This window comes from Lathyrus oleraceus, chromosome 2 (assembly GCF_024323335.1).
Source record: "Lathyrus oleraceus cultivar Zhongwan6 chromosome 2, CAAS_Psat_ZW6_1.0, whole genome shotgun sequence".
Lineage (NCBI taxonomy): Eukaryota > Viridiplantae > Streptophyta > Magnoliopsida > Fabales > Fabaceae > Lathyrus > Lathyrus oleraceus.
In genome coordinates this window covers 69548252-69572634 of record NC_066580.1, presented here as the reverse complement: position 1 = coordinate 69572634, position 24383 = coordinate 69548252, and the positions used below count along the sequence as shown (strand labels likewise).

Sequence of the window (24383 nt, the reverse complement as noted above, 5' to 3'; positions counted from 1 at the left end):
TTAGTCCGATTTTATTTCAAATTAAAAGAAGGAAGTTTTACCTCATACCCTTACATTTATCCCTATACCCCTACATTTCATAAAAATATCTATTTTATCATTATGTATTTTAAACTAATTTATTATTCTATTTTAATTTTTTTTTGAAAAAAAAATTGTGTACCAAAAGACTTTACAAAAGAGTTCCGATAGTCATTTTTCAAGCATTTTTTAAATATTTTTTGTATACCGAAACATTTTGCAAAAGAATTCCGGTAGTCAATTTTTGTGTACCGGAAGACTTTGTAAAAGAGTTCCGGTAGTCATTTTTCAAGTATTTTTTAAAATATTCTTGTGTACCGAAAGACTTTGGAAAAGGGTTTCGAAAGATAATTTTTATTTATCGAAAGACTTTGCAAAAAAATTCCGGTAGTCATTTTTCAAGCATTTTTTAAATATTTTTTTTTGTATCGGAAGACTTTGGAAAAGAGTTCCGGTAGTCAATTTTTGTGTACCGGAAGACTTTGCAAAAGAGTTCCGGTACTCATTTTTCAAGCATTCTTTTAATTTTTTTTATATACCGAAAGACTTTACAAAAGAGTTTCGGTAGTCAATTTTTGTAAAATCTTCCGATACACATAAAAAAATTTAAAAAATACTATCGAAACTCTTTTGCAAACTCTTCCAATACGCAAAATAAAATTTAAAAAATATCTAAAAATAAAATAATAAATTAGTTAAAGAATAAAATTGATACTTTTTATAAAATAAAGGGGTACATGGATAAATGTAGGGGAATAAATTAAAGATTTCCTAAAAGAAATGTTAGGTCCAAACAATCCAGTATAGTTCGAATTTACCCGACCCACTTAACACCCCTAATAACAAGAGTAATAAATACTATTAATATAATGATTAACACTCAAACAAAACAAAAAAATATAATATATATATATATATATATATATATATATATATATATATAATATATATTATATATATATATATATATAATATACTTGGGTCATAACATGGAGATAAAAAGTGCAACTTCTAAATGGCGGACAAAAATCCTTTAGTCCAGGTGTGCCACCATAATAACGTGCTTGTATAGTTCATTGTTAATATGCATAAGTGATACGTACATGTTTTGGTTGCACAAGTGATTTTGACTATTGGATATATTTATTCATTCATATGAATTCTCAACACATTATTCTTTCATTTTAACTCTGGTGCATATATTAACAATGACATATATCATTCATTCGTCACCCCTACTCACAGGCATCACAGTTTTTTGCCCACGTGAACTATGTCTCTCTCAAATAAAGAGACTTTCTAAATCCACCTTCAGTCACCGGAGTGTTTCCTGGAAACATGTTTCTGGTAGTATATTTTGACAGAAAATACACTGAAAAACACGCTTCCAACAATATATTTTGATAGATTTAAGCATATTGGGATAATACAATGTTAAAATACACTGTAATTATGCTTGCAGCAAGCCATTGCTTACACTCTGCCTCTTACTGTAAAACACTTTCGGTATGTAAAAATACAGAAACCGAAATATCACAAAGCAAGCCATTGCTTACACTCTGCCTCTTGCTGTAAAACACTTTCGGTATGTAAAAATACAGACACCGAAATATCACAATAACAAAGTTAACAAACATTTACTAAATGTTACATCACTAACCCAAAATTCCAGATTACAGAATAGCTGTACTCACCAATAATTGTATACCAATATCTCATTGGGTTTCTTTAAACAGAAACGAGTATATATGTATAGAATTTATTCATTTGTTCCTTATTGAATGATGACTACTGCCCAATAAATAGAAGAGGGCCTAAAAGAGATATATTATAACATACTTGAGCCGAGGGTAGGTTCATGTGATTATTCATAATTATAATAAAACTGTTCTTTCTTCACTGGCTTTCATCTAAAGTACCTACAAGGCATTTCTCCAGTAAGAATTCGGCGTTAACCCAAGCATGGTATTTATCTGTCAAAGGAATTAAGGGAAAGGCTGCAAGAAATTATTCAAGAATATAAACTTAAGAAACAACTGAAAGTTCAACTCCAATTTCTAAATAATATATTTGGGTCATAATTCCAATTCCTCAGGTGAAAAATAACTGTGTACATTTGGATGAGCAGTGAGTTTGGATTTTGTTGAAGTGTAGCTTCTGCCTACATCGTGGTGGCTCACCATGATTTTGCCATTCTCACCGCAAATCCAAGCGCATGCTAAGACATGAGAAAACATGTAAGAAGCATTTATCAAGCTTAACTACCACACCAAATGCAATGCATGCAGAGATCTTTTCAAAGAGAGTGAAGAAACTAAAAGCTATAATTCCAATTATGGTAACATTAGAAAATAGAAACAGACAAATGAAGTAGGCTCACAAACTTAAATCATACAGTAGGGGAATAACAAAAAGGATACTGAATAGAGATGTGCAATCTTTTCCCACAGTTTTCATCAACATATCAACACCTGATTTTTCACCAACCAAATGCATATATAACTTTAACGAAAACAGTGTCAAGTGTCAAGAATAATAATAAAATGTCATATATGAACATGATGATTGAGCTGATAGCTGTACCTCCAGGGTGAAACTTCATATATGGTGATATATTGTAAACACGGCCTTTTAATACAGTCCATATTTCGCCTTCTAATTTATGTTTTCTTACTTCATCCATAGATATAAGTCTTCTGTTTGACTGTCCTTTTAGACCTGGATCAACAAAGATGATGTTAATAAATAGCATCACCTTTTATCCTTAAAATTATGTAATGAAAAGAACTATTATGTTCACAGAAACAAGTGATAACCGAAAACTTGACATACATATACTATATGCAATTAGCATCTTTCAAGTATAGTAAAACTTTTTTGTCAGACATAGAGTTCAGTATAGTAAAAGAATATAGCTTGAAGTAGAAACAATTTGCCTAAATGGACAAGAAAAATAAGATTATTTTACTTCCGACAGTGTAATACCCCAAACTTAACTAAAAGGTACTTAATATTCTATTTTGATGAGGATTAGTGTCAAGTATTGGGAGTTAGAAGATAAATTGGATTAATAGCTTGATTAGTGGAGGAACTAACACCAAGGGTATCTTGATCTTTTCTCACATCCTTTTTATAAGTGGAATGCCAACTCAATTCTCATTCCATCTTCATTTTCCCTTCGTGCCAAACCAGAACCTAAGAGGGGAATTGAGAGAGACAACACGTGAAACTTGGAGCAAAGACCAAATCAGAACCTAAGAGGGGAATTGAGAGAGACAGCACGTGAAACTTAGAGCAAAGAGGAGGAAATCTCAAACTCATCATCCTTGCATGCATCAAGAATCATGCACACTCTTTGAACCTTCATCACCTAAAGGATTAAGCATAATCACTTTCTTCATCTCTCAAAGTCAGAATCTTCTCTTCAAGGTGAGTCCTTTGTTAGGACTTCGGGGTTTTAAGCATCATCACCTTCTTCGTGATCAAGGGAGAGTTTTGTGAATGATGTTTGAAAATAATGTAAATTATGTGATTAGGTGCTTGATTGTGAGTACATGGTTGAATTGCATGATTGATCTTGATGTGTTAGCTTGTTTACCACTTTTGGTGCAGGCCGAAAATCTGCTTTTGATATGCTAGTCTTGATGTTATTATGTTCATAATGCTTATGTGATTGATAACATGTGAAAATGCATAAGGATCATTAGTACAACATGTTTAAGTTGGCGTTTTTATGTTATTGATTCGTGCCTGATGTTAGTATATGTTGAAATAAGTGAGACTAAGAGACATTTAGATTAAACCGTATGTTGAATAACATAGCGGATGATTTATATAGGATGATTTACATAGATATCCTACTCTTTTCTAAAATATACTAGGGAATATTCTATTCCTATATATATACATATGTAAATATCAACACTCCCCCCTCAAGCTTGAGCATATAAGTCAAATGCACCAAGCTTGTTACATATATAGTTGGTTCTGGAACTTCGCAGGAATTTGTAAACACATCTGCAAATTGATCATTAGAGTTGGCAAAGCTTGTGACAATGTCGCATGACTCGATCTTCTCTCGGACAAAGTGACAGTCTATCTCAATATGTTTGGTCTGTGAGGGCAAATATGCCTAGTCCTTATTTTAATGTTGTCAAACATTTCTAATCTTCCACAACGTGTACTTTGGACAGTATCATCATATCATAGAATGCATTCATCCTCTAACATGTTCAAAATATAGGTTCAACGTGTCCAAACATATAGGAACATATCATAGATGTGAATCATGCACTTAATCATAGTAAATATCCAAGGTTCATAAGAGATCGGTTTAAATTGGCCAAAATACATCTCAAAACTCATTTTTGGGAGTTTAAGAACTGTGAGTCAACTCATGACTCGAAGCAAAACTCTCGGGTCTGAACAGGTCGAGTCACAGGTCGACTCAATCGTGGAAAACCTAAATGAGTCGACTCATCCACTTATTGCATCGACTCATTGCCTATTTTCATTTGAACCATGTAGCCACAAGTCTGAACAGGTTGAGTCATAGGTCGACTCAACCCTGTTTGAGTCGACTCATCCTCTATTTGAGTCGACTCATCGCCTGTTTTACTTGAATAATTTTGCCTCGGATCCATACAGGTCGAGTGCCCGCTACTTAGACTTAACTTTCTGCTGTGTAACTTTGCAAAATAATTCTGTTATGTTTGTTATTTGGTTCATGCATCATATAAATATTCAAGTGTCTCTTCTTCAACATTGAACAAGAAAAGTGAAAGAAATACACCAAAGCACTCATCATCTTCATTCTTCATTGTATTTCTCAATAATCACACATAAAAATCTTTGTTGTGCATTGTTGCTGTGATAACGTCCAAATAAGATTGGGTTAATCTTAGTTTGGGTTGAGGCTTTGTGTGGGTTTTTCTTGAATAAAACCATTGGAGTTTTGTCCTCCAAGAATTGGGGGGTTTTTGCACTAACCTTTGCTTCGCAGATTCATCCGAGTGAAAAGTTTGAAGAACGGAAGGTTCGGCCAAACAAGTAACGGTAACCGAAGGATTGTGAAGAAAACTTAGGATTCAAGCGACTTGCGTTCGAAATCAGCCGAGCTGAAGTTTTGGAGAACGTCGCATTCTTGCAATAAGGTAGCGGTAACCGGAGGTTTGTTCGAAGCGCTTGAAGGACTTGGTTCAACTCGAATCAAGGGAAGAGAATAGAATAGAATCTGCAATAACTCTAGGGGTTGATTGGTGGTGATCATTTGTTCTCTTGTATTGACTTTGCAACGTGTTAATAAAAACATCTCAATTCTAGATTTAGAATTGAGGGCAGACGTACCATAAGCAAGGACGATAGGGGAACTGCCTCAACAAATCCGGTCTTGTTCTCTCTATCTCTTAACTCTTTAAATTCTGCATTAATTACGTTTTGCATGAAATTAATAGTAAAATCAATATTGCTTGATTATTGTGCATAGTAACTGTTCGGAAAATTATTCTTATCACTTTGATTGCAACTGAGTAAAATTATGCACATTCAATTTGAGTGAAATTGAAACTTGGTGTGGAGTGCACACCAAGTGTTTGATCAAATTAATCTCACACAAACTTAGTAATATTTTACTTGATCGCTTATTGTGTTTAAGCATTATTAGAGGTAATGATATCAAGGATTATAATGGTTGATTGATTGATTTAGATAGTGGTTGATAATCTCTATCTTAGTAATTCCATTCGGTTTCACGCATATTCGATCTTTCCATTAACAGATCGTTTAGACGATTAAAATCTAGAGTGCTTCCGCAACCGTTGAAAACATTTTTAAAAAGCACTAAATTTCAAAAACTGGTCTATTTAACCCCCTTCTAGATCGGTACTATCGTCTAGCAGATGGTATCATGAGCGCCGGTTCATCTAGTGCTTCGCATATAACTTTTTAGAGAATGAGTAACGATCCTAAAGGGGCGTACAATAGGTCGCCTATTTTTAGCGGCGCCTATTTTTACCAGTGAAAACTATAGTTATTGGAAAGATTGTATGTGTATCCATATCAACTATATTGATAGGAAAGTATGAAAAGTCATCCAAGATGGTCCTATGGAAATAACCATGACCAATGCGGATGGTTTTGTTATACCTAAACCTGAAGCACAATGGAATAAAGAAGATGAGAAAAAGTATAGCTACGATTGGAAAGCCAGAAATATGCTCATTGTCGCCTGAGGTGTTGATGAGTATTATAGGGTTTCCCATTGTACTAGTGCTAAAGCTATGTGGGACTCATTGCAAATTACCCATGAGGGAACCAATGATGTCAAACTAGCTAGAATCAACACTTTAACTCAAGAGTTTGACATTTTTCATATGGAGGATGGTGAAACCATTGCCGATATGCAAAAGAGATTTTCTCATCTAATCAATCGGTTAAATACTCTTGGTAGAACTACCCCTAATGATGTTGCTACTAATAAAATCTTAAGATGTCTTAACAAGGATTGGCTACCAAATGTTACCGCAATTAAGGAAGCCAATGATCTAAGAACATTGGGCATGACAACATTATTTGGCAAGCTTCAAGAGCATGAGCAAGAGCTCATGAATCTTGAGAAACATGAGAAGAGTCATAAGAAGGAGAAGAAGGAGAAAGATAAGAACACCGAAAGGAAGTTTATCGCTTTAAAGGCTTCAAGATATAAGTCATCTACCAATGATGCGTGTGAGAATGAATCAAGTGATGATGATAAAGATTCGAATGAAGACATGGGGCTGTTCGTGAGGAGGTATAATCGATACCTTAGAAAAAATGAAGTCCAACATTCGGATAAAAATCTTGTCAACTATAGAAGACAATCAAAATTCCCGAATCGAGAGGAAGGTAAGACAACTAAGTCGAAAGGATTATGCTTTAATTGCGGAAAGGTCGGTCACTATAAGTCGGACTGTGCCTTATTGAAGAAAGACAAAGGAAAAGACAAACGCCACAACGAAGCTAGCAAAGCTAGAAGAGCATACATTGCATGGGAGAGCGATAGTGAGCCCTCTGTAGCACCTCAAATTTGCACCCTACCTTTTGTATATTCATTTCATATTAGGTCATTAACATAACATGGTCCATTGCATAGCATTGCATAGCCATTTGCCCAAGTGCAAGCTCAGTTGACAAATTAGGTCAAACTGGTCAGGAGGATCAGTCAAACGAGCAAGCATGTGCTATTTTCATTGGAACAAAGCCCTATGGTTGATTTATCAAGTTCATATGGTCTAAGGATCATTGTGAAGTGGTTTGGCCAAAGATTGGATGATCAAAGCTCAACAGTCAAGCTGAATTTCTTCGAAAACCCTAGAAAGTCAACTGTGGTCAACTGTGGTTAACTGTGCCTGATTTTATGGATTGGAAGGTGTGAGATGGTTTGAAAGGCCTCATTCATGTCCATATAAGTCTCATTTGACATATCAAAGACCAAGGTTGAAGATTTGGAGGTCAGACAAGAAGTTTCCTAAAATGGCAGGTGACTTGTAATTTCAGCCGCCCAAAATGGAAAGTTTTTCTCCCCAAAATTACTTCATCATACAAGCTTCAAATGGAATTTTGTCCAACATGAAAGTTGAAGATCTTGATATCACCATTCCAAAAAGTCCAAGAACTTGAAATTCCCATGTGTGGTTGGCAAGATATGGTCCATTCATTTTCAGAAAATGTCCAAATTCAAAGTGGCATAACTTTCACATGGAATGGCCAAATTGGATGGTTCTTCTTTGAGCAAACCACATTTGATGTGTGCTATCCAAATCCATCATCACATTTTGCCAAAAGCCTTCACATAAAAAGGTCATTTTTCAAGTGTACCAATTAAAAAGCAAGGGCAAAAAGGTCCAATTTCAAAATTACATGGAATTTTCACATGGGACTTTTTCCAACACATCACAAATGGTATTTGGAACTTGCTTGAACCAAGTTTGGACTGAAAAATGGACTGCATCATGAAAGGGCATATTGGACCAAACACTTGAAAATGCATTACAAGCTCATTATGCTAATTGATCCAATCTTGCTAATCATGATTAAGCTTGGATTAACATGAAGTATAAAGCCTTAATTCTAACAGAATTGGAGGACCAATAATCACTTTTTCAGATCCAATCCAAAAATCATCAAAATTCTCTCAAATTCTCACATTTTTCTTCATACTTTTTTCATTTCTTCATCAAGAATCCTTCGATTTTCTTGCTTTCTTTTGCATTATTCATCATCTGCAGGTGGATTGAAAGGACTGTTGAAGGTTAATTGAGCGAGAATCGAGCAAAAACTCCAGCTGTTACAAGCTTGCTCTCACATGGCAGTTACAAAATTCCACGGATTCATGCATCTTTGAGCTGAGAATTCATCATCAATCACCTTGATAATCAATATTCTCCATCTGTTTTCAAGAATTGGAGCAAAACAGCCACGGATTTCACAGTTGGTTCATCAAGAGGTAAGATTTCAATGTCTTCGATTCTTGCAATTGTTATATGGATTCGATAGTGCTTTGAACATAGAGTGTATTGATGCTTGAATCACTTGATTTCATCCACTAATCACCAAGATATCATAGATTAAAGTTTGCATGACAAGACTTCTTTCGATCGTATCTCTTTGAACGTTAACCTTTAGACATTTTCATGGCCATATCCTTGATCTACGTTGAAAGAGGAAAAGATCCATATATCATTTGTGCATTTTGGTTGAGAATTGGTCGTAAGGAAATCTGGTGATGTTTCTTGATGATGAACGCGATGAACAAGTTCATTTTCTCTCCAAACGCGTGTTTTGATCTTCGTCCGCGTCTGGCCATTCAAAATTGGCGTTTCCCGCCGAAGCAAGCCAATCACGTGCTGCCAGCTCCTTTAATGGAGCGCAGCGTTTTGGCTATGGCGTGTGGTTATTACAATTTTGCCACTGCGCCTATTAAATCCATTTTCATGTTAAATATTTATTTCATTTTCCACAATTAACTTCAAAAAATCACAACAAATCCAATTTTAATCCAATTTGAGTGAGGATTTTTTTGTTAGATTCCAAATTTTGTCTAGTTTTTTTTAGATATGGTAGTCAAAGTTGTGCCTGGAGAATTTTTGACTTTGCCTATTGATCTTGTTCATGTATGCATTTTGTGTATGTTTCATCATTTAATTCATAAAATGATCATGCATTATCCAAAATGAATGAAATTTCACATGCTTGTTCGTGACTCTCTTCTGGTGATTTTTATGTATAGTTTGTGAATTTTGGATTTATGGTTTGCAAGATATGATGTGTTCAAGTTGAGTGTGACAATGTGTGTCACACTAGGTTAGGTCAACTTCATGATTTTATTTGATATGCCTATGCTTTGCCAATTGACCTCAAATTTTGCATGTGATCTCCTCTGTACGTCTAGTTTTGCCATGATTTTTTTGTAGGAATTGTTAAGCCATTTTCTATTTGATTGGGATTTTTGCTTGCTGTTTAGACATTTTAGGGTTTTGCTTGAGTGATTGTCTTCCATGTCTTGTGAAATGCTCATACCATATCATATAAATGTGAAATTTGATGGAGTGATTCATAACATGTTTGAGTTCACTTTGGCTTTGGTCCCATTCATTTCTTAGTTGTTCTCACTGTTTTACATTTGATTGAAGTTGATGCTCATTTTGCTACCATGTATGAGCTTGCTTGGATTTCTGCTGACTTTATGATTTTCATTGATCTACTTCCTTTTGTCCAAATGGCATGAAAATTGATATGTAGCTCATTGAATGTGTCCTATTTAGGCTGGAATTTTTGTGGAATTTATTGAGCTGTTTAGGTATTTGTTTGAGTGATATCATTCTGTTTGCTCATATATGATTCACATTTGCCTAGCTTGACTTAAATTGTGCATGAAATGAATTTGGTGCATAGTTTAGATGTGAGACCAATTGGATTCTCTTTTTAATTGATTAATCTTGGTTTTGATCATGTTTCACTTGCTGTTTTGACTTTTTCACTTCTTTTTGACCCTAGGCTTGTCCTAGTGGTCTTGCATCTTATGTTTGAATGTGATTTTCAGGTTAAGAAGCAAAATACCTTAAGGAGGTGGATTCACATTTGATTGAGTTGTCTCATTTGATCTTGTAGACTAACTTGTGTTGTTTTGTAGGGTGCTTGGCTCCTTGGAGTTGACTTTCACTTTGGTGCATTGGCTTGTGTTTGTCTGTATATAATTAACTGTGAACCATTTGCTGTTTGGTTTGTCTGAGTACTGACTGTATTTGATTGATTTCAGGTACATTAGTTGCTCATATTGCTTTGCTTTGCTTGATAAGCAATTTGCACTGAGGTATAACATTCTTGTCTCCATGTAGTCTGGAAGACCTGGCCTGTTACTTGGCCAGGCACCTGTCTGAAGTCCTCCTTGAGAGGCGATGTTTGTGCTTGTTTACTTTTGTCCCCAAGCAGGTAAAGACCTCCATGAGGAAATGGGCGGATATAAGAGATATGCAATCTATCTCCCGCTATTCTGTTGAGTCGTCCCTCTACTCACACCATTGTGTTGATGCATTGGGGTACAAACCCAAGATCTTGTACAATGTACAGTTGTGTCAGAGTCTTGAGTGTAGAAGGGTTCCTCCTTTCTGAACCCACGCTCCTTTGTCTGAAGCTCTCCCTGGCCAGGGATAAGAGCTGTGAAGTCTTATCTTCACCCACCTTTCCTCAGCTTCACCTTGGCTCTCAATGTCAAGGTTAAGAGCAAAACTCACCCTGTACAGTTGGCTTGCTCTTGCAGCCCCACCCTTGTTTGAACCTCACTTGTGTGCATATAGTGTGTGCTGTTTGTGATTGTTTGCTACTGCTTGTGCTTTAGGATAGGCTTGCTTCCTGTGCAAGTTAGCTAGAAACCTTAACTTAAGGATGATTTTGCATGATAACATCTAGGCTCGAGTCGTAGTCTCCCTAGTTGTGTCTCCCTCTGTTATCTGGTTAGGCTAGTCCTATGTCCCTGCGTAGGGGAACTACGTCGCCCTGATCCTCATACCAGATGAGGTACGTAGGCAGGAGATGAGCAGATCTCTCCGGGCGCCTGTGTCTTTGTCTTGTGTTGTCGTGTGCTTGGAAGCTGATGTAAGTCCATCGAGTGGCATTCGGGTTCTAGTGTGGGTTTGTTGGTTCGGATGCTGATGTAAGTCCAGTGATTGGCATTCGGGCTCCGCGTTTGCCTTTTTGTGTGTGTTTTGGTTCGGATGCTGATGTAAGTCCAGTGATTGGCGTTCAGGCTCCACGTTTGCCTTTGCCTATGTTTATTTTGTGTGCGTGTTAGCCGAGCTACGAATGCTCTGATTCTCCTTCGTCCAAAGGAGATACGTATGCATAGGATGCGATATCCTAGCGAGCATGTGTCGTTTCCCCAGTCCGAACTACTTTGACTCTGATGTCTATGCCTGATAGACTAAGTAGGCCCAGGATGCGATATCCTGCCGAGTCATCCTCGTTTGCTTTCTTGTGTCTCTTTCAGCCAGTGTGTGTGTGTGAGCAGTGCTTTAGCAACCATTTTCCTTCCTTTTGTGCGTGGATCCCGTCGAGTACGACGGATGCGTAGGGGTGCTAATACCTTCCCTTCGCATAACCGACTCCCGATCCCATTCTCTTTGGTCACGAGACCACGCTTTTTCCAGGTTTACTCTGAGCGTTTCCTTTCCCTCTTTTGGGATAAATAACGCACGGTGGCGGCTCTGTTGTTCTTGTTTTCCCGCCGGTTTTTCGCGTAATGCGACACCCTCAAACGATGACAACTCAAGTGATGAAGAAGAAATTGTCAATCTTTGTCTTACGGCTCATCAAAAGAAGAAAAAGAATGTAAGTCATTCCAAATATGAACATGAGGATAAAATGTCTTATGCTGATTTGCAAAATGCCTTTAGTACTCTACACAACAAGGCCAAGGAAGCTTTTAAACGCTTAGCCTCAAATGAGAAAATTTTCAGTCATTTAGAAAAGAAGATTTCTGACTCCGAAAAGGAATTAGAAACTCTTAAGAAATCTATGATAGAGGCTACTAAAGGCAAAACTGAAGACGATAAGGGATTTTGGTTTAGATGGTCTGGATGTGAAACTTGTCACATTTGGCAAAGAGACCGAACTCTTCAAGCTAAATTAGACAAGGCTTTACAACCTAAAGTTACCTTTTCTATTGATCAATCACATTTTAGAAGTAACATGAATAATCCTTATTAAAAATACACTTATGTGGTAAAGGATCAAGTTAGCAAAAGCAACTATCATCCGAACATAAATTGTCTATATTGCTAAATATCGATTTAGGAGATTTTTAGTTCCTAAGGGCATTTTTAATGGTTTCCCAAATGCAACCAAAGTTTCACTCACACACTAGTGTAGCACCTCAAATTTGCACCTCCCATTTGTATATACATTTTCATTTTAGGTCATTAACATTGCATTGTTCATTGCATAGTCCATCAAGTCATCAGGCAAGACTGGTCAGGAGGTTCAACTGTGCAAGGCAACAGGTGCATTTTCTATGAGATCAAAGCCCAAGGGTTGGTAAAATGAGTTCATGTAACCCAAGGATCATTTTGAAGTGATTTGGTCAAGCATTGAAGGCTCAGAGCTCATTAGTTCATGTGCAATTCATCTGAAACCCTAAAAAGTCAACAGAAGTCAATTGTCAGTTCAACTGTGGATTTGGAGGTGGGAGATGGTTAGAGATGCCTCATTCATGTTCAGACAAGTCTCATTTGACATTTCAAACATCAACATTGAAGAATTTGAGGTCAGATCAAAACTTTCCAAAAATAGTATGTGACCTGTAATTTGAAATTGCCAAAAATGGAAAGGTTTTCAACTCAAGATTACATCATCAAGAAAGCTTCAAATGAAATTTTGTCCAACATGAAAGTTGAATATCTTTCTCTCCCATTTCCAAAAAGTCCAAGATCATGGATTTATCATGTGTGGTTGAAGAGATATGGATCAATCTTGGCCAAGTGGGGTTTGAACTTCAAATGAGCATAACTTTCAAACCAAAAGTCCAAATTAAGTGGTTCTTTTTGCATTGTTCTTGTTTTGACTTATGCTTTCCAAATCATGCATTACATGCCATGCATTATCATCACATAATCATTTGGAAATTCACTTGATTTTTGGAGGGAAAATTAAAGTTTAAAATTGGTGCATTGTTCACACATTCTACCATGACCATTGGCTCCAAAATGACTTTTTGAGTGAAATTCAAGCTAAACTCGTGCACTGTTCATTCATGATTCCATGCATAGAGGTGAAATATCAAATTTGCATATACACTTCTTTTTGCTAATTCTAATTACCATTGCCTAAACCTGATTAGGAGAGTGATTAGGGAGAAGTATATAACACTAAGCATAACTGTTTTCAGCTAACCACAGTCACAATTCTCAGATCTAGATCCAAATCACAAAGTTTTCTCTCAAATTTTTCTTCAATTTTTTCCAAACAAGATCTATTTCTCTTGATCAATTCATCATCTGGAGGTATTATGGAGCAAGTTTGAAGGAAGATCCAAAGGAATTCGTGCAGTTTTGAAGCAGCTTGAAGCTTGAACTCAACAATGGTGGATTCAGATTTTTGAGAGATCGCGTGCAATTAATCCTCAATTCTTCATCCAATCAATCATACAAGCATACTGGAGGAGCATTGAAGCATCACAAGGCCTTGGATCCATCGAATTTCAGTTTTGCACTTCAAATAGGTTCCAAATCAATCCTCTTATTTCTCAATTTCATTATGCTATTGTTGTTCATCTTTTGATGCTGGTTAATCTGAGCTTTAGATCATTGAAATCCATGCAGAATTGAGTGAGTTAGGTCAAGTTAAAGATTCATGCATGAAAATAGATTGCTTCGATTCTCCTTGTATGTGTTGATTTAACCTTAGCTATGCATTGATTCGTGCTCCTTGTTGGAAGATCTACCTATTGATGTGCTTATTGTTGAAATCTGAGAAAGTTGTTCTTGAGCATGCGTACTGTTCATGATGAACATGATGAAGCTGATGAAATTTCGTTCCCAAGCCGTGTTTTGATCTTTCCAAATGAGTTTTCTGAGTTTTGCATGTGTTTGTGTAAAAACGCGCATGTACTGGATCACGTATGCATCCGCATGGCAGTATGATTGGCTAGCATTGCTTGACCGTGCCACATAGGATTAGTGGAACGGTGCGTTTCAAGGCCAAGGCGCGCTCGTTTGAATTTCGCTTCAGTTTGATTCCCAGCTATCACATTATTTCAAATGCCTTGTATTATTTTCCACTTCCCTCCATTATTTCCATGTGCTTGTTTCATCTTTTTATAATTTTTTCTCCATCTTTAAAAATTCATATCTAATCAAATAATGCTCCAAAAAATATGAGGGTTTTTGCATTGCATTCCTTATTGTCTCTATTATGTTTTGAACATTTTTCCATAAATTGTGCATGGCTGGAATTGTTTTTGTGCTAGGGAATGTGAACATGTATCATATCTTGACCTTGCCTTGCTCCTTCATTTGTGAAATGCTGAGATTTTATCCAATGCCTATGAAATTTTTCATGCTATAACTAGACTCTTGGCTTGACATTTTGGTGTTGAGTTGGTATTTTTATCTTTCACCATTTCTGTTTTATGATCATGTTAAGGTAGGTGTGACAATTTGTGTCACACCTTGTGATGTTCATCTTGATTGATTTGTTCGCCATGCTAAATGAATTCCAAATGCTTTGATTTTTTGTATGATGCTTTATATGGAGGTTGTGAATGCTCAAGATTTTTGGTGGAATTTTTGAGATCATTTCTGATTTAATTGAGATTTTTCATTCTGGATGGTCATATTTGAGCTTTTGAATTGTCTTGATTTTCATTTGATCATGAAATGCTTGTGGTTTATCCAATGAATGTGAAACTTTGCACACTATTTCTAGACATGTTGAAGGTTGTTTTGGCTTTGGTTTGGAGTTTTTACCATGATTCATTTCTGTTTTAGGCTTATGTTAAGTTGGTGTGGCAATTGGTGTCACACATGTGCTTGTTGTGCTTATCTTGACTTATGCAATGTGATTGCCATGCTTAATGTTGTCCAATGCCTCTAATTTTTTGTGTCATGATCATGTTGTATGTCCTGTTTACTCATGAATTTTTTTGAGATTATTTGAACCATTTTTGAATTAATGTGCATTTGTTCATTCTGATGTCACAATGTGGTTACCACTTGCATATCTTGCCATATTTGGTTCATGAAATGAATTTGGTTGATGATATTGATATGGGACCTTTTGGATTGTGTTCTTGATTGATTGAAGTTGCTTCATGTTAAATTTCATGTTCTGTTTTGAATGTTTGACCCTCTTTTGACCCTAGGCTTTGACCTAGTGGTTTGGACTCACTGTTTGGATTGTGGATTTCAGGTTAAGAAGCACATTGCCATGATTGAAGTGGTTCACTCTCTTGAGTTGATTAAGTGGTTAATATTGACTAACCTTGAGTTGTTTTGTAGGTTTTGAGACCAAGTGGCTTAATAGCTTGTGCTTTGCTCACTGTTGCATTGCTTGCTTATCTGTCTGATTGTGTGATTGACTGTCTGTTTGATTGTTTGACTTGTATACTGATTGGGTTAGATTTTTTTCAGGTACATAAGTTGCTTTGAGTTCTTTTGAACTTTCTTTTGCTTTGCTTGGTTGCTTAACCATTTGAGGTATAACTCTCTGACTTCATGTAGTCTGGAAGACCTGTCTTGTTACTTGGGCAGGCACCTGTCTGAAGTCCTCCTTAAGAGGCAATGCTTGTGTTTGTTTATCTTTGTGCCAAGCAGGAAAAGTCCTCTTATGAGGCAATTGGCAGATAAAAGAGATGTGTAGTCCATCTCCTGCTATTCAGTGTGTCATTCACTTTGCTCACACACCATGTGTTGATGCATTGTGAATAAGAACCCAAGATCATGTTGAGTCAGTCATCTATGGAGAAGAGTTCCTACATTCTGAACTCCCACACCTTTCTATTTTGAGTCAAGCTCTCCCAGGCCAGGGATAAGAGCTGTGAGGTCTTACCCTCACTTCCCATTTCATCATCTTCACCCTAACTCTCAATGTTAGGGTTAAGAGCTAACTACACCCGATTCCAGTTGGCTTGTGTTTCACAGTCTAACCTTGTATGAGCCCATTTGTTTGCATATAGTGTGTGTGCTTGCTTGTTGTGCTTGTATGACTTTGCTTGTGCTGTTTAGGATAGCTTGCTTCCTGTGCAAGTTAGATAGAAACCTTAACTTAGGGATCGTATGCATGACAACTTCTAGGCTCGAGTCGTAGTCTCCCTAGTAGTTTGTGTCTCCCTTTGTCTCTGGTTAGGCTAGTCTTTTTTCCTTGTGTAGGGGAACTACGTCGCCCTGATCCTCATACCAGATGAGGTACGTAGGCAGGAGATGAGCTGATCTCTCCGGGCGCCCTTTTGCTTTTTCAACCCCCTTTGTGTGTGTTGGAGTCTGACGTAAGTCCAGCGATTGGCAGTTGGTTTCCTGTGTGTGTGTTTGTTGGTTCGGAGTCTGATGTAAGTCCAGCGATTGACATTCGGTTTCCATGTTTGCCCGTTTGTGTTGGAGTCTGACGTAAGTCCAGCGATTGGCAGTCGGTTTCCTGTGTTGGTTTTGTTTGGCGTGCATTAGCCGAGCTACGAGTGCTCTGATTCTTCCCCGGTCAGAGAATATACGTATGCATAGGATGCGACATCCTAGCGAGCACGTTTCCCCTGTCCCGAACTACGTCGACTCTGATGTCTGTGCCTGACAGACTACGTAGGCCCAGGATGCGATATCTTGCCGAGTCATGTTTCTCTTGTCTTTCTGTGTTTCCTTCCAGCCTTGTGTGCAGTTTGTGATCAGTTTCTTTTTAGCAACCTTATCCTTTCTTTTGTGCATGGATCCCGTCGAGTACGACGGATGCGTAGGGGTGCTAATACCTTCCCTTCGCATAACCGACTCCCGATCCCATCTTTCTCTGGTCGCGAGACCATGTCTTTTCCAGGTTTACTTAGAGCGTTTCCTTTCCCTCTTTTGGGATAAATAACGCACGGTGGCGGCTCTGTTGTTTCTTGCTGGTCCATCTTCCCTAAGCGAGTCTCTCCTAGCGCTCTCTAGGATAGGGTTTGGTTGCTTTTTGCTGTTTCATTTATTGCATTCATTTATTTATTGTTTGCATTTATGTTTACATTTATGTTTGCATTCATCATTTTTATCTGTTCATCTGGTTGTGCTGTGTTTGTCTCTCTGTTGGGGTGGGAGTTACATGAGGTAAAAGGCCCAATACCCAAGCTATGAGTGAAGTCTAGGACACCTAGGAATAGAGTGATTCATGGGAAGCGGGTGGTATTGCGCCACTTAGCGGAACATTGATATCACGAGCAGTTCAGACTCCGATGGGGTATTATCGTTACATACTTCGGGTGTGTATATGATGATATTCTATGAAAGGGTTATTTATGCTACGTTTCTTTCGACCTTACCCTGGCCTAGATGACACCCGTGAGTGGGGAGGGAATGATCATCATTTGCAGGTACAGATGGTGACTATGGTTCAGATGGACTTATGGATATCTATCTCTGACACGCCGGAATTCTGTCTGTGATATCTATCAGCGGGTTCCGTTTATTTCGGATCCCCGGGTTGAATTTGAGGACACTTGTTCAGAGGATCTGGTTGTCATCCGTTCAGTGGATTTCCTGTGATGATAGTGATATATCCCCCGGTTTCGTTTATTTCGGAACCTCCCAAGTTGGATTTATGGTTACTCGGGCCCTCAGATGATTGTGATCAGTTCAGAGACCGGTCTAGTACAGTTGATCCTCAGATGACTTGTAAGATGGCACAGCGACCTGCCTGCATGCATTTGCATCATTCCCATTTCGCATTCATCTGCATTTAACCCATGTCTATCCGTACTCAGGGTCAGTTTTTGATTGAGTTTCTGGTCGAGAGACATCCGGATGTCAGAATGTTGTTATTGAAATATTATCCGTCTCAATGAAGCTAGAATCAAAGGACATTCCTCACACGGATAGACATTGCATGTGTGAGTCATATTAACCTGTTTGCTGTTTTGTAGGTGTCAGTATCTAACCGGTGCGCATAGCTCTTCCATTCAGACATACTGCCAAACTCAACAAACTCAGACTGATGAATCCACCCAACGCCGACATTCTCGAATTGAAAGAGATGATGAAGGAGTTGTTCAAAGTCGTGCAAGGGCTCGCTTTGGGGCAGAAGGCAATAGCTGAGAGGTTGGAAAGGATTGAGGAATGGATGATAAAAGAGAAAGTTCAGGGAAAGGCTCCGTCATCCGTAGTAAAGAAGTCCTCTGGCAGTGGTCAACCCAACAAGGAGGTCGAATCAGGTGGTGTGCAAGCCAAGAAAGAGCACGGTAAGGATCGTTACCACCCTTATGCTGCCACTGTAACCACTCCCGTTGGTAATTCATCTGTACAACAGCAACAACCACCACCTCAACAGAAGGCGCAGAAAGCTAAGAGCCAAGTGAAGAAGGGGACGGATCGTCAGTTCGATAAGCCGCCCGTGACTTATACCCTTCTGTTCAAGAGGTTGAGGGATCTTGGGTTAGTTCGGCCAAGGATATTGATTCCTGTAGAACCGCATCAGAGGCCTGCAAATTACGATGAGAATGCCAGGTGCGAGTTCTATTCTAGGACATCAGGACATAACATTGAGGGTTGTAGAGCTTTCAAGCACGTCGTCCAGGACATGGTGGATTCTAAGGCCATCAGTTTGGCGCCAACACTGAATGTTAACCCTAACCCCGTGCCAGGTCCCATGGGGGTGGAAGTGATGTCAAAGGACAAGAGAGGAACAGATGTGCCTGAGGGGAATCAGTTGAAAACTTCAGTGTCTGTGGTCTCAAAACATCTGATGAAGAGTGGAGCTTTCCCTAGTATTGATAACTGTTGTGCGACTGTCGCCACAAATGGGTGTGCAATGATGAGGGAGGCGACTCAGAAGATGTCGGAAGTAGAAATGGACGGTGGAAAATTTGAAACACTAGGTCAGGCAGTTGAAGCCGTCAAGGTGGAGAATGCCATTCTAGTTGAGAAAGAGAAGAAGCTGTCCATTTCTTCTTACAAACAGGCCATGGAAGTGGTGAAGAACGGAGAAGCCCTAGGCTGGGGAAAGATCATAGACATTATGGTGAAGGCGGATATGTTCGGGGTTGGCTATCAGCCAGACCAAGAGTCGTCTAGACAAAACAGAGGACGTCGTCCACCGTTAACATTCGTTAGTGCCGGAATGCTGGATCCAGGTCACGCCTGTACAGTGGGTGAAGAGATCGACAGTGACCGCGAGCTTGAGTCGTGGATAAAGTCGTGCGTACCAGGGAACTGGAAGGCCTCAAAGATCGCCACGGTCACTCATCCTGAAGTGTAGTATTTCTGTTTTTCAATTTTGTTTGCATGAAAGCCATACGTTTTGCCCGAAACGTAATGGTCCATTGTAAGGGCCATCTCATGTGTTTCATTGTGCAACATTTTGCATCATTAATAAATGGATGTTTTGTGATTAAAAGCGGTGCTCCCTGTTTTTCATTTATTTTTGCAGTTTAAAAATAAAAATAAAAATGGTAATGTTTATTTTCATTTTTTCTTTCCTTTTGATTTGTCTTGTTCCGACTTCAAAAGTGACTATCCTCCTAATCTCATTGATAACAATTCGGTTACACCTCTGTATGACTTTGACGATCCACTCTATCATGCCGAAGAAGAAGGCGAAGAAGATTGTGATCTGTTGTTGAAATAAGAGGAGAAGGTGATTCAACCGCACGAGGAGCGATTCAAGATTGTTATTCCAGACACTGCCGAAGTCAGAAAGGAAGTGAAAATTGGGGCCGCTTCAGAGGCGAGTCTAGAGCAGAATGGTAGCTCTGTTGAAAGAGCATGTGGATACCTTCGCCTGGTCGTGTCAGAATATGCCAGGGTCGGGTACCAATGTCGTTATACGCAAGCTACCATGGAGAGAAGACTGTCCCCTAGGGAAGCAGGACGCCGATGCCACGTATCAGAGTGACTTTGTTTCATGATATGATTCATCGTGGAATCAAATGCTATGTTGATGACATGATAGCAAAGTCCCAAGCAGAAGAGGGGCATCTGGTGGACCTGGCCAAGTTGTTTGACTGGGTCGAGACAACTCAGACTGAGGTTGAGTCCGAATCAGTGCAATTGTGGAGTGCTGTCCGGTAAGTTGCCGAGGCTTATTGTGAACGAAAGAGGAATCGAGGTCGACCCTGCTAAAAAAAAAAAGAAAGAAAAGAAAAGAAAAGGGAAAAGCAATGCAAGAAAGGCCTGAACCGAAAAAAGCAAACGGAAAAAGAGCAAACGGTCAGGTGGATAATGATTGCCAAGGGGCATTGAAAGATAAAAAAAAATAAGTTGCAGGAACCTCTGATTCTGATGCCTCCTGTGGAAGGAACAACTGTTAATCTGGTACTTGACAACCCTCTAGGAGTCTACGAGGTGCGTATTGTGTCAGCATGACGAGTCTGGTCGAAAAGAGCATGCAATTTACCTTAGCAAAAAGGTTATCGACTGTGAAAAAATACATTCATTGCTCGAGAAAACTTGCTGTACTTTGGCATAGGCTGCTCGCCGACTGAGACAGTATATGCTGGTTCATACCACTTTGTGAATTTCAAGATGGATCTGATCAAGTATGCGTTTGAGAAGTCAACATTAACCGGACGGGTTGCGAGAGGGCAAATGATGTTGACTGAATACAATATTCAGTACACCTCTCAGAAAGCAATCGAGGGGAGTGTATTATCCGTTTACATCGCCCCGCAACCCATTGAGGATTATCAACCAAGGAAGTTTGAGTTCCCTGATGAAGGCATCTCGAGGTGCTCAAATCGAAAGATTGTGAGGAATCGATCCCGGAGGAGGGACCTGACCCTGAATCCGAACGGATTCTGATGTCTGATGGGGGGAGGTTAATGTGAATGAGTTAGTGCTGCTTTGGTTACGCCAAAGGGATCCCACATTCCTTTTGTTGCCCGGATAACATTTGAATGCACCAACGATGGTGGTTGAAGATGAAACTTGTATCCTGGGTATCGAACCTCGGCGTATGCATCTACTGGGGCAACGTCGTTCTCACTCGTGTGGGGATAGAAGTAGTACTACCTACTGAAGTCTAGATCCCATTGTGGAGAGTCCTGAGGGATGAGAAATTAGAGAAGGCTGAGTGGATAAGGACTCGGTGTGACACGTTGAGCCTGACTGAGGAAAAGAGGCTGACAGTTACTTGTCATAGGGCAGTTGTACCCAGTGAATGAAGCGTGTTGTTGACCGAAAAGTGCGACCTCGTGCGTATCATGTGGGAGACGTGTTGTTGAAAAGGATCCTTCCTCCTCAAGACGATCGTAGGGGCAAGTGGACATACAATTATGGATCCCCTTCGTGGTCAAGAAGGCGTTCTCTGGTAGAGCCTTGTTGTTGACGACCATGGATGGTGAGGATTTTCCATCCCTTGTGAATGCGGACGCAGTTAAAAGATACTTTGTAAGAGCGATCCGCTGGACGAAAAGAATAAAAGAGTCCTAAACAGAAAAAGGGCATCCCGGCGAACCGAAAAAAGAGAATGAAAAGGTTCGGGCAAAAATTAGGGATAAAAAGAAAAAACCGTACACCTGGCAAGTCGAAAACCCCACAAGGGCGACTTGGGCAAAAAAGGGTATCTCGGTGGACTGAAAACCCGAAAGGGCGGTCCAGGGAAAAGAGGGGTTGAAACGAACAACTGCGTCTAGCATAATCGTTGATTATTTTGGTTAACACATCATGGATAATCCCCGACAGAGATCGATCGGAAGCGTCTTGTTCAGAGGACAGAAAGTGCGGAAAGTCTTGAGGACATATGGGGTGTACCCGAGTTGGAACCCGATGAGATTACGGTTTCACATTGCCATTAGGATAGATTTTTCCTTTTATGCGCAATCACCTCTTTTCAGGGTTTGCTTCCTGTGTGTAGCTCGGTTCTGAGCCACCGTTTTTTTTTCAGTCAATAAATGCGTGTTCAGTCAAATAATTATGTTTTTGTCTTCATTACCGCTTTGATTGCGAAAAAATCCGGTTATTTTTTATAAGAATATTTGCATTTTGAAACATAGAGGTCCCTTCCGATGCATGCTTATAAGATTGAGATCTGGAAATCTTATTCGGAAGTTTGAGTGACCTAGGTGTTGAAATGTTGGCACGCCTGGGGCACGCTTTTATCTAACGATCTCTTGTGCAGGTGCTGTTAGATATCTTCATTCACCGGCAGGTTGTGATGTGAAGCTTTTTGACAAAAGATCCCCGTGGAGCCCGACCAGGGGCAAGGGATAGAAGAACGGCGAAGACGTTGAAAAATTACGACGACGATCCTGGAGGGTTAATCAAGAAGACTCTTCAAAGTCTGATGACTGGAAAGTTTGTATGAATCCCAGGAGTTCGATCTCCGTGGGGTATGGAGAAGTCGGGAACACAAGGTGATGAATCAGAAAAGTCCAGACGAGTCTGGGAGTTCTCAAAAGTGGAAAGTCAACACTGTGGTTGGATGATGAATGCCGATGTTCGACGAATCGACAGGTGTTATGTGTCAAATAAGCTGTACCTCCCTAGTGGGTTTGAAAGTGTTATTTCCCTAGCAGATTCGAGATCGGTGTCTCCTTAGAGAGCCTGAAGGTTGCCATATCCCCAGTGGGAGTGTCGGTGGGTAGATTGTTTTTAAGGGTTGAGTCTGTTCCCCAGCAGGCTTAAAAGTGGCCTTTTTCCCCAAGCAGGTCTGAAAGCTATTATAACTGCTCTTCCCCGGCAGAAGCGTTTGTGGGTAGTGTGTCCCTCAGCAGCAAGTTTGAAATACTGTTTCCCCAGCTAGTCTGAAGATTGTCGGTCCCCATGATCGGTCACATTTTAACTTGATTTTCATCATGTTCTCGGCCAAAATTCATCAATGTGGTAACCCTTTATTTTGTGTTTTAGTGTTTGAATTTTAAGTATTTCATAGTTGAGTAGATTTATGCTTATTTTGCTTTTGGTGTTAATTTAAGTTTTTAGATGCGTTTTATGTTGTTTCCATGGTATTGTGCATGTTTCAGAAGTAGTTGAAGAGTCGGAAGTGCCAAGGCAACAGTGGAAGAGTGAAAGAAAAAGAAAGAAAAAAATAGAAGGAAATTCCTGGAGCCAAACACGGCCCGTGTCTCCTGACACGGCCCGTGCTGCAAGAAAACCTTTTTCCCATACAAAAACCAGGGGGCTGACACGGCCGGCCGTGTTGCTTGGCACGGCCCGTGTCAGCAGGTCTGAAGGAAAATCAAAAAATAAATAATTGAAGAGCCAACACGGCCGCCCGTGTTGCCTGGCACGACCCGTGTTGGCAGGAGCGCTGAAGTTTCCGATTTCTTGTTTTCACTCATGTAAGTGATCCCGGAGGGCATTTTTGACTTTTTGGCCTGGCTGCAATGTGTACCACACTATTTAGACCTAATGGAAGGACAAACAAAGGGAGGGAATAGAGAGAACGAGAGAATCAAGATTTTTGAAGAACGGAGATCATCAAGCGCGGAAGCAATTGAAGATCGAAGCTATCTAATCTCTTGTAATGTCTAATCTTATATTTGTACCTTCTTTGAATATTATCATGAGCTAAACCCCCCAATGCTAGGGGGGTGTCCCTGAATTGCTTTTGTAATGAACCTTTTTCCTACAATGTTATGAATGTCTATGTTTTTATGAAATCAATTTGTTATAACACGAGTGTAATGCTTGCCGTATTGGAAAATTAGGTATTGAATTGGAGGTAAAGGAGGTCTGACAAATCCCTTTATCACTATGTGTATAACAACATCGCTAATTTCTCTTAGGAATGAGGATCTAATAGCGATGATGGAAAATTCTTGATATTCATACATGGGATTAATATTCTTTTGAATGGCTAAGGAATTGGGATTTAAAATAGAATGTTAATGGTTTCTGGCTAAGGAATTAGGGGAAACTTCTCTTGAGAACCTTATTGAATCATTAGAACATAGATATCATAAAATAAGGATTAAGTTTATTTCAGAGCAATTCATACACCCTTGATCTAGCATGTTTAACGTTTCTGCATTCAAAAATCTCTATTGTACCTTTATATTTTACAAAGCAAATTCACTCTTCACTTACCAACCTAAGGTTATTTTGTTTAATTGAATCATTATCAACACTGATAGTTCCTACGCAGTCCTTGAGATCGATACTCAGGATAATTCCTTTTATTACTACATCGGTAAAATAGTACACTTGCTATTTTCCCGATCAAGT

The 24383-nt window shown here is 39.2% G+C and overlaps 1 protein-coding gene across 1 annotated transcript; it reads right to left on the bottom strand.

Moving 5' to 3' along the window:
* Positions 1–1633: 1633 nt before the first annotated feature.
* On the bottom strand, positions 1634–2732 carry LOC127118153 (cytochrome b5 domain-containing protein RLF-like). Its single transcript, XM_051048307.1, has 3 exons — positions 2605–2732; positions 2442–2492; positions 1634–1994 (listed from the first exon to the last, which is right to left on the bottom strand). Exons 1-3 carry the CDS (start codon positions 2702–2704, stop codon positions 1918–1920), a joined length of 228 nt encoding a protein of 75 aa, XP_050904264.1. The 5' UTR covers positions 2705–2732; the 3' UTR covers positions 1634–1917.
* Between the last annotated feature and the right edge of the window lie 21651 nt (positions 2733–24383).

What these genes read in the sequence shown, in the direction of transcription:
- LOC127118153 (XM_051048307.1), bottom strand. Translation starts at nt 2,704, where the DNA reads ATGGATGAAGTAAGAAAACATAAATTAGAAGGCGAAATATGGACTGTA. An exon ending in TATGAAGTTTCACCCTGGAG is followed by an intron (nt 2,493 to 2,604) that starts GTACAGCTATCA and finishes GTGAAAAATCAG; the next exon opens with GTGTTGATATGTTGATGAAA. An exon ending in AGATTGCACATCTCTATTCA is followed by an intron (nt 1,995 to 2,441) that starts GTATCCTTTTTG and finishes TTCCTTTGACAG; the next exon opens with ATAAATACCATGCTTGGGTT.